The sequence below is a fragment of the Galleria mellonella genome, unplaced genomic scaffold, assembly GCF_026898425.1.
Source record: "Galleria mellonella isolate WM207_F2 unplaced genomic scaffold, CSIRO_AGI_GalMel_v1 utg905, whole genome shotgun sequence".
NCBI classification, from domain to species: Eukaryota; Metazoa; Arthropoda; class Insecta; order Lepidoptera; family Pyralidae; genus Galleria; species Galleria mellonella.
This window is the reverse complement of record NW_026442174.1, coordinates 510,942-522,699: the sequence shown is the minus strand read 5'-3', so window position 1 is coordinate 522,699 and position 11,758 is coordinate 510,942. Positions and strand designations below refer to the sequence as shown.

At 34.0% G+C, this 11,758-nt stretch overlaps 1 protein-coding gene across 1 annotated transcript in view; it reads right to left on the bottom strand.

Annotated features, from left to right (window-relative positions):
* Nucleotides 1-212: 212 nt before the first annotated feature.
* LOC113510764 (uncharacterized) overlaps nt 213-11,758 on the bottom strand; it is a 41,117-nt gene continuing 29,571 nt past the window's right edge. Inside the window, exons 2-4 of the mRNA XM_026894299.3 lie at nt 3,836-3,984; nt 1,414-1,487; nt 213-543 (exon numbers count right to left, since the gene is read on the bottom strand). Of these exons, the coding sequence (XP_026750100.2) occupies nt 414-543; nt 1,414-1,487; nt 3,836-3,984 (353 nt within the window). The 3' untranslated portion in view covers nt 213-413. The remainder of the gene's footprint in view (nt 544-1,413; nt 1,488-3,835; nt 3,985-11,758) is intronic.

Here is an 11,758-nt window from a genome sequence, read left to right as displayed (position 1 = left end):
CCCTATAAATATAATTAATAAAAACTGACAGAAATATTCTAATTTCTGGATATGTACTTAAATAATAGCTTGAAACTACGTCTTTAATTTGAAGATCAATACAGAGCTTTAGTGGTATGTTGTGACATCTTAGCGTTACGTACTTTATTAAAAAAATATTCTCGTTTCTAAATTATGTACTTTGATGAGGTTTCAAGATTTTATGAGGGACGTGGATATCTCGAAGAAATGATTTTTGTATTCAGACTTATCATAAATTTGAGATAAGCGCTGGAAGTTTATATAGACATAAAGTTTCAAGACTGCCAATTATTTCGTTCACATTTTGCGAGTTTGCTGAACACGTCTTTTTATTTTCAGTTGGTTTAAAGATCATAGAATTGTGAATCACATTTGTTATTCTATAGCTGGTCTCATACGAATCTGACGACGGCAACAGCTAGAAGAGAGATGCCGGCTTTAAGTTCCAACGACGGGGCAACGTGTGGTGCTGACGAGTTCCCTGCTAAGATCAGTGCCCGAAGACGCTGCCGCTCGCGGTATCTGCAGTGAAGAAATAAAAAATTAAGGAAAAAGACGTTGCTTCATAATAGATAGAAGAAGAACTTTTGGCACTCGATTTCACTGCCTACCTCGTAAGGAACTTAGTGTGAAGATATATAAATATCCAGTTAACATCTAAGCTCATGGGCAAATTTCAATCAGACAAAATTTCTAAAAATTGTGTTGGCCACTGTTGTTCCTATTAAAACCCCATACATAGTTATTTTTAATATCTTTCGTGTATAGATATCGTTTAGTTACAATTTTATTATATTAACATTACTAAGGTTACCGAAATCGTCGATCGTGTTGTCAACCTATTTCGAAAATGAAATTTTTAAAATAATACAATGTACATGAAAAGGTTTTGCTGGAAGAAATCTCTTATTAGAGATATGCTCGCCTTTGTACATTATGTTTATAATGAATTGTGATTAACAGTATGTTTTGTGTTCAATAAAGAATAAAGAACAGTAGGGTTACTCTTGAAATAAATTCCAATCGGTAAATCGATATTGAAATTGAGACGTTTTGCACTCTCGAATTGCAACGCTAGCGACATAATGGTTCCATATGGTTCTAAAAGATAGATGAGTATGAATCGTCAATGCAAACCGATTTCATTTCCCACCTAATCCCTAACTGTTGTTTCATGAGTGCAGTATAAAATAGTCATTGGCAATATATTGGATCGATATTGATATTGAATTCAAGAGTAGACCTGCAGGTCACACCTAAGGGGTACCATGGGGGTCAGTATATTTTGAGGTCCATGGTGAAGTTATCACTGTCCACTACCATTAGATCTGTCTGTCATTTTGTTTGGCATTTCAAAATGCGTAAAATAAGTATAATATAAATATTTTTTACCTGGTGTCCTCGCCGGGCGGATCTAGGCACTCGAATTCGCAACATCGTTCCCCGACGCGGAAGTTTTTACAAAACTGCAAACAAACGAGAAGATAATTAGATTTTATTTGACAATATTGATAATGACATACATGGCAAACACTTAAATAGAATGGATCCCATTTACCTTCATTGACGATGGGTCCCATTGTTCGCATTCCCAACGCCATTGTTTCTCAATCGGGGGGTCCGCGTATGTTATTAAAGAGGGTCGTATTCTGTTGAAAAATAATAAGACCTCGAAAGATTCGTTTAACGTAGCGATGTGCGACTTTACTAATCCGATTATGAATTATTCGAATTATTATTATTAATTAAATAATATTCGGACTATCCGAATGATTTTTAAATCACTCGATTACTAATGCTATTCGTTCATGTACGAGTCGGCACAAACATAGCAAAGTTAATCCGATTGCTGGATTGTCACCTATTGTTAAATTAGTGGTGTGGTAGCATTGGGCACAAGAAAATGACTACTTAATTAAAATATTATTATAATTTTATAGTGATAGGGTCGCAAGACTTTTTACTGAACTTGTTGGCTTTTTCGTGGGTCGTGACATAAAATGGTTGAGTAACAAACATACTTGGTTTGGAGAATTTTATAAACCTCTGAATTACGAATAAACCAGGGTGCGTTGCATTTTTGCTTTAAGATATAGTTCTGGGTTCTTAAAATTTTATATATGTTAGAAGTACTTGCAGAACCCTACGATTGGGGCCTATAGGTCCATATCGGTTTAAGGATTGTATTATACATGAGTTGCTTATTGCATTGCATTTCTCTATATTTGAGGTTTATCTTATTTCTGTTTGGATATAGGTTATGTATGATAAATACATTTTGATATTGTTTCAAAATTTTATATTTTTTTACTCTTTATTTATATGTTTTTTTTTTATACAACTTAGAATAGCAAACAAGCTGACGGCCCACCTGATGGAAAGTGGTAACCGTCGCCTATAGACATGAGCAGTGCCATGGACATAACAGAGTATACTGTTTCGCCCATGATACCCCCCATGCGTTGCCATTCCTGAGGACTCAGGTGTTATTCCTCCGTACCCAGTAAATTCACGCCATATCCCACCTTTCAAACCGAAACACAGCTATGCAAACACAACTGCTTCACGGTTGAAACACTAATGGGACAAAGGTACTCAAGCAATCGACTTTTGTACAAAGTCTTCCTCTGGTGAGAGAGTTATGTTAGAGATGTCTTCAAATTAGAATTATACACTGAGTATATATTTATTGATTATTGCATTAATTACTTCTTAGGGCAATTAAGTGCCTTAATAAATGGAATATTTTAAATATATTGTACCATTCAATACTTGGCAACGGTTATTTCAGCCCACATTTGGCAAGTTAAAAACATGATAAATTATTACGAGTGACCCTGTTTTTTATGTGGTTATTTTATAGCTCTATATTTAAAGTACCGAGTATTAGGTACTAATAAATCACAGCGGAATGTCTTTGGGATTGTATTTTCCGATATACATTTAAAATATTTTATGGCAAGTCATTGGTTTTTTAAATATATTTTTTTAGAAGTTAAAGTTTAAAGAAGGAACACTTTAATTTGATGGTAGTGGTAATCTAAATTAAGCAGATATACATTATTGGGTTTCTTGTTTTAGTCTGAAGTATAACGTGGCCAGTCTTTCTTTGATTAGAGATATAGCATCTCGGTTATTAAGACTCGTTATACATGAGGGTACAGTGGGCGGCACATTCCAGCAGGCGGCTATTAGGGGGAAGAGATAGTTAATAACAGAGACTAATGGCTTACTAGCAATATACATGTTAGGTCGACCTCTAGTCGATTCTCCTTGGAAAACATTTTGGATAATTTTCTTGGTGAATCCGCCATGATAGGCCAAATTATCTGCTTTCATCCATGCCTATTTTTATAATATGCTGTCCATGTTATTGGGGCATTAGTGAGGCATAGAGTAATAACTCTATGCCTTACTGGTACCCCAACAGCTTGTATCAATAGCACTGGTGGAATAACTATTCCATTATTTCTTTAAAAAAGTAGCCGGCTACTTATAATTTGAAATGCCTACTTTTCTTATCAGTTATCGGTTAATCTGTCTTTATATATTTTTTTTATACGACTTAGAGTGGCAAACAAGCTGACGGCCCACCTGATGGAAAGTATATATGTTCATGATACTGCTCATGTCTACAGGCGACGGTTACCACTTTCCGTCAGGTGGGCCGTTAGCTTGTTTGCCATTCTAAGTTGTATAAAAAAAAAAGACCTGACAGAATATATTGCTAGCAATGAGACTGGCAGTCCGCATTACTAACAATCCCCCCTCGTCATGGAGGTTATCAATAAAATAATAACAATGGAATACTCACATAAGGCGGATCACAATATATGGCCTTGCACCACATGGGCTCAGAGTGGTAGCAGACACAGAGCGAGCAGACGCCCGGCCCGGGCACGTACAGTAGCCCGTGTGGCACTGACTTGCCCTCCCAGTCGATGCATTCCTCCTCCACGCATGCTGCGAACAACATTCCCAATTTATACATTGCTAGTTACAAATATAGTCTGTTTTAAATTTAAAATAAAACTAAAAAAAAATTTACCAAAAATTGTTGATAACCCTCTTAAGGAGGGGAGATGGCAAACTAACCGAGGATAAAGAACTACGCGGGCAGTATCCAAAAGTAAAGGCATTTTGCATATTTTCCGGAAAAGAGCTGCCTTGGAATTCCTACTCTCTGAGGTATTGTTCTAGACTGGTTGGGATAAGACACTATTATTATTAAATGAAATTAGTAAGAAATAAAAAATTCATTTAATTATAACAGATTTTTTATTTGTACTATTATTATGCAACATAGAATGACAAACAAGCCGACGGCCTGATGGAAAATGGTAACCTTCGTCGTCGTCTATAGACACCACCAGTACCAGATTGATGGACATAACAGAGTTTACTGTTTCGCCCATGATACCCCATATGCGTTACCGTTATCTGAGGACTCAGATGTTATTCCTCTGTACCCTATAAATTCATTACCCTTCAAACCGAAACACAGCCATACAACTGCTTAATGATAAGAACATGAATGGGACAGAGGTACCCAAGGAATCGATTTTTGTACAAAGTCATGCTCTGATGAAAATTATAATATTAGACATTAGCAAACTGTCTATGTTTGGATTAATTAATCGTTTATTTACATTTTAATTAATTTCTATTCAAGCAGACTACATAGCTGTTTTCTGCGTATAGGCCAACTTGGATATCTTTTTATTGTTCCCTAGGGCCCATTTACTTTGTACTCGCATAAGATAATACTATGCAAATTTTTCTCAGGCTCCTTTCGACCAATTCTGATGTAATTAAGTGTCTATTTGGTACCAAAATTAAAATTAGGTCGAAAAATACTTTCGACTACTCGGTACGGTGAGATTCTCAAATGCAAGGTAACGCATTAAAATATTTATTAAATATTTAATCACAGTATTTTTTTAATCGACAAACAAAATAAACAAATACTAATTAAAAAACAACTGATATGAGTACAGTTGCTTACCTATAGACTGTAATTAACAGAAAAAAAAGCTTAAATTAGCTAAACTTTTCATTATTAAAAGAAAAAGTGTCTAATGCTATATAAGAAGACAACAATAATATAGTCTTAATTAAAATAAAATCTAATGATGAAAGACTTCAATTTCATCAGACAATTGCAAAGAATATATTTAGATATAACTTGTAGATATATAGCACATTTACATAAGAGAAGTACACCCAAACTATAAACGTAAGCTGAAAATCCTCAAGAATATAGATAGGTATTTGCGGTAGTGTTACAATAAAACGCTTCACCTTGAATATTTTATTGCAAAACCACAAAACGAAAGTGTAAGATGTAAGAGCAATTTCACCTACAGTTAAAATGAATAGTGGGTATAGTGAAAGAGTGGCTTGTCATATCAGATTATCAGATGGAGATTTTTTTGTAAAAAAGTTATCTGTCGAAGGGTATATGACAATAAAATTACAGGGTATGGCCGCATAATATAATGAAATGACCACGCAATGGGGTACCATGGATATCACGGTGTAATCTGTGATGATTATGATATTATTTATGCTTATAAGTGACTCTTTCCATCAAGTGCAAAAGGGTGACTTTGTACAAAAGTAGCTTTGTGCTTGGGCACCTCTGTCCTATTCGTGTTTCTAACGTGAAGCAGTTGTGTTAACATGGCTGTGCATTTCGGTTTGACGGTTGAGATATGGTAGTGAATTTACTGGGTACAGAGGAATAACACCTGAGTCCTTAAGAATGATAACGCATGGGGGGGTATCATGGGCGAAACAGTATACTCTGTTATGTCCATTCGTCTGGTACTGCTCATGTCTATAGGCGTCAGTTATCGCTTTCCATCAGGTGAGTCGTCAGCGTGTTTATCATTCTAAGTTGCATAAAAAAAAGGTGGGCGGTCAGCTTGTTTGCTGTTTCACCATAATTAATAAAGTTTTGAGTATTTATGTAAATCTCACGATCTCATTTATTGTAATGAAATTAATAAATTAGCTATTAGTTAAAAAGATGTTGACAGTTGTGAGTTTTTATTTAGGTGCTTCTGTAAAAATCGTTGGCGTAGTGTCTTTAGACTTTGTTTTTGTTTCATTGCCACTATTACTGAAAATACAGGAATTTTAGATTATTGGGCACTGATCAACTGGTGTATTAAAATTATTTGCCAAGAGGAGGGCCGGCCCCACATAAAAGGCGTATATCTACTTTCAGATATCGTTCTCATCCTACGGTGGGTTACACAATTATGGGACGGGCATGACCTATCCACCATTTCTCTCTTTAAATACGTCTATGGTACTTACTACATATATTTAGAAGTTTTACCATTAAATTAATAATAAATTCAAACGCAAAATGAGACGAAAAAGACTGCAAAATGAATCGATGCGGGGCGAAATTCCTAGTTGATAATTTTTTTAAACAATTTTACATTTATCACAATATAATCCTACATTTATCGTAGTATATAACAATCCTATATTTATATAATATTTATTTAATTTAATTTTTTTTAAATCTATGCACCGCCATTTACTCTCTCTGTTTAGCGTAACGTTAGACTGGTAGAGAATACCATCAGGCATTAAGTCCGTCCTGTGGACATGTTCTAGTGTGTGCAAAAGTATAAATAAATAAATAAATATTCAGGGCCAATATGCAATCAGTTTGACTGTCTCTTATTCTTATTTATCTAAGAAATAAACTCATAAAATACCACAATTGGAGGAGCTACAATGTTATCCGACTTGGGGAAATTGCTTATCTTGGTACGCATTCCTATCGGCTGAACAAGCAACAACCATAAAATAAAAGTGGGTTACTATTCTCCCCTGAGCGAAAGCGCCGTCTTCATCTCATTAATTTTTTACCGGCTTTAAAAGAAGGAGGTTACCAATTCATGTTTTCTTGATTGGGTAATATTGATCTGCTTTTATATATCTTCACTAAAAGGTCCTTGCGGGTTGATTAGAGTAAAAGTAGTTTTGAGAGAACCGAATGCCAAAGGCCTCTATCATGTCTCTGCTTCAAGCACTTTTAAAACTATTATATATATTTTATATATGACATAGTGGTCTAGTCTCTATTAGCAATATTCTAATTTATCAAGGCGGGAGGCAAGGTTTGGAAGACAGAAAAGAATTTAACATTATACAGGACGAATTTAATGGCTGATGCAACGTTACCAGATTGGTTATCTTTTTCACAATGTCGTGTAATTTTTTTTTTGTTGGCGAAGTTTTTGGGAAACGGAATTGTTGGAGAAAAATATAATGGATGTTTGGGTGAGTTTTTGCGAGAGTTTTGATATTTGTAAATCGTTTATATATAGATTCACAAAATATACGGCTTCATTTGTAGTAGTATGAGGGAATGAAATCGGTGTAGGAATTGGTGTTCTATTCGTGCGTCGTTCGACTAGTGGTTACGTGGTAAAATGAAGTGAAAACCGATACAAGTGATCTTGTTATATTTAGGTAAAAGTGAAGGAAATCGTATGGATTTGGAGAAAATTTTTTTGAATCTTAGGTAGAAATAAAAAAACACATCTAGTAACGCTGGCCTGATGATATTCGCTGTCACAAGAAAGTTAATAAGTATTAGATAATTTATATGTTTATTATTTGTCAAAATATTATGTTTACACCAATTTGGTATATGTGATAAACTTACGACTGAAATATAAAATAATATATAAATACTATTATTGTTATAAAACGGTAGACGTACATTTACTCTAAAGGAACGTCAGGGAACGTCTTACTTTCACTCCAAGTTCTCACCATTTTACTTGATATTCAGAGGGCGCACTCTTGTCAAGAATAATTTCTTGTGTTACGTTTTCAAATGGTCGCGTTTTGTGTGAGTGAGAGTTTTATTTTCTGAATTTATGTAAGGCATAAATGAAGTGTAAATTTGTGTAAGTATATCTAATTTATATCTAATGTCTAAAAACCAATAACTTCCGAGTATGAAAATTAATCTTTGCAACATAATATAAACAATTAGATATATTGTATTGTAATATTGAATAGCCTATACCAACAATGCCTAAAATGGTTTCCACGGAACCTAGGGATTCCGTAAAAAATTACTAGGGTTTCGCAAAATTATTTATAAAGTGAAACATTTTATTCTTCACATTAAAAATTAAAAGAAACTATAAAATGCTATACTTTTTAAATATTTCTAACAAAAGCTTTTGTTTAATTTTCTTTCTATTTAATTTTCAGTGTTTTTGATTCGTAATCATTTGATATAGGGTTCTATAAAATAAAAGGATTTTTTTTGGCGTTCTGTTATCTTAAAGTTTAGGAACTCCTGGCCTATACAATCTTTTACAAGAAATAAGATATCAAATGCAAAAAGAATTTTTCAAATAGGTACGACGTAACGAAGCCAAAATTATCTATATAGTTAAATATTTGTAGATATGTAGTTTGCGGGTATATGTAATACTTAGTTTGTCCGTTTTAAGGATTCAAGATGATATATAAACTAGGACAAAATCTACGAAATGGTAATAGTACAGCGTGTGAGAAGTAATAGTAGTGAGGAACGAAGTCAAAACAAAACCAGATAATTAATGGTCTTTTTTTATATTTTTGCCTTCCTTAATAAATCTCGTTGTTGGTCCGGTTTCCATTATTTCTTACGTTGCTCCTCTTGGCATTTGTTTTTCTAATATACGTAGGCGAATGACATTTTTTACTTCGATGAAAGCTCTGAGATAAATTAACTAGAAATCTTTCAGTAGATACCTATACAATTTATGTACCTTTCATTATCATTATAATAATCCACAAAATTCCCACTGTACTAGGGGTGGGAAATCTACACTAATATTAGAAAGAGGAAAGATTTTTATTTTTGTGTGATTGTATGTTTGTAATGAATAAACTCAAAAACTACTTTGCCGATTTCAAAAATTCTTTCACCATTAGAAAGCTACATTCACTCTGAGTAGCATAGGCTATATTTATTGCTATAAAAGATTAGGGATCCTTACTAAAACTTTAGTAACGTAACTCAAGGTGTACAAAAAATGCTATAAAATATCTTTAGTCGCGTGGGCTTCGGAAACTATTGGTGATAGAACAAAAGTATGTTCTACAATATTGAAGAAAATATCAATAACTACAAAAAATTTCAGGACACTATATGTCCAACTATTATCGTTATGTCACAATAATTACTTTTTAAAATGTAGAAATGTCCACCCGTCCTAAGCTAGGACGGACCGCTAGTATGCTATATATTTCTTACCCCTATATCAATATCCAATATACTAATATATACCTATCATATTTTAGTTACAATATAATAACAATACTAGTCTAATAATACTATTAATAACACCAAGTGTAAATTAAAAAAAAAAAAACTTTTTTTTTCATGATGTTAATATAATACCAGTTGAATTATCTCAATGTATTTAGCATTAATATATATATAATAATAATACGTACGTATATCGGTACGTTATCCATATTACTCATGCCTACATGCCGCATGTTCGTTTGCCCCCTGTGTTGTAAAAAATAAACAGTAGTAAATACTCATATGTGCTTTTTTAATGGGTGATAATGGTAGGGTAATCCCGCCTGCGCTATCGGTATTCACTGGCAGGGCACCGGTGAGAGATGACAGATGAGGATGAAAGCAGGTCAGTTAGCCCATCGTGACGAATTCAACTAGTATTAACCATGATGGTTTCCAGGGGAACTGCGTGGAGGTTGACCTTATAGGGTATATTGTTAGCAATGGGTTTAATAGACCCCATTACTAATAATCCCTTACCCCTACTGATACGTGCTGTGCGTAGGACAGTTTGCTCATTAAAAAAAAAAAAAGAATATCCATAACCTACAATTTAAGAGAGAGAAGGGATTGTCAGTAATGGGGATTAGTAACCCCATTGTTAACAATTTACCCTATCTGTGCACCCTCCACGTGGAATAATCACATTAGCATTATCCCTATTGTTGTTGTATTCATCACGATGGGTCAACTGACCTCCTTACATCCTCACCTAATATTCTTCACTGGTGCTCCTATAATATATCATCTATTAAAAAACCTGAAATATTAATTAAAAAATGTATGAATATTATTATATTTATATAATTTGATTTTGATTACTCTCTATTATATTAATTTTATTTAAAAGTTATATAATATTTCAGAGTATTGAAATGTTTTATTAATACATAATTGTTAATTACCTATTCCAAAATAGATGTTCAATAGGATATCACGCTGTTGATACTGATGTTAAACTCAAAGCAATATTTACTGCTATATGTACACATTTCAATAAAATTCTATTGTATTCTTAATCTTTTCATGCATGTTATAAGTATTCACTTATGGACTTTATAAAATTAACAATTTCAAATATATTTCATAATAGGCCCAATGCATTGTTCTTGAGAATTACGGAGATACCTTTGTACCCTGAAATCCCATTGTAAAACAATATACAGCCCAACCAGGTCGACGGTAGAAACACAAGCGGTTCCCCAAACGACTTTTGTACAATGTCTATCATGGTTAATCTTGATGAATAAAGGTATATTATTTTATCTACTTGTATATAATATATTTTAATCTAGTTTTTGCATTCTCATCTATCACCCTTCACTGGTGTTCCGCCAGCGAATCCGAATCGAATCCGAATCGCGAATCGGGATACGCTAACTTACCATACCATTTTCACTCATCAAAAAAAAAAAAATGTTCAGAAGCAGCAGAAAATCAATACACGAACCAACGTAGAAGCAGAACAACGTCTCTAAAAGTGCATTTGGTGGATCCTGACATTATTGTGGTGAGAAAAATTCAAAGTTTAATCGCTTTGGTACGCAAGAGGGACATATTGTGTGCTAACGAAATTTCCCTTTATATTTACCTCATGTGTATGTGTGTGAGTTATATCGCTGGATGTTGGATTTTGGACCGACTATAATAAAACCCTAAAAATTGCATGCACAAGTGTTGCGCAAATAAATACACGGCTTACAAATACGGTTTGGATAGAAAATGTCAATCCTTTGTGTAGGTATTGACTATAATAAACATGAAAAATATAGTGATTTATGTCAAATATAGTTGTGTATATATTTATATTCGTATAATTATTTTAACTACCAAGGATCATGTGACCACACACACACACACACACACACACACACACACACACACACACACACACACGCACACACACACACACACACACACACACACACACACACACACACACACGCACACACACACACTCACACTCACACACACGCACACACACACACACGCACGCACGCACACACGCACGCACGCACACACACGCACACACACGCACACACACGCACACACACGCACACACACGCACACACACGCACACACACGCACACACACGCACACACACGCACACACACGCACACACACGCACACCTAGGTAGTATATATGAAATCATCATAAAAATAATTCGGTTATTTATTATTTCTATGCCTCTATTTTACGGTCTTAAGTGAAAAGAGCAAAAACAGGTTTCTATGTTTATTGTCTGTTAGACACTTTGTGTTGTGTTTGTGTTTTATAACATTGATTCAAAAACTTTATAGCGAATTGAAATTTCTTCTTTCATAAATAGTTTTAATATTTTGTTTTAAGACACGTAAATAACTAGACGATAGACAGTTGTAATTCATATTTAATGG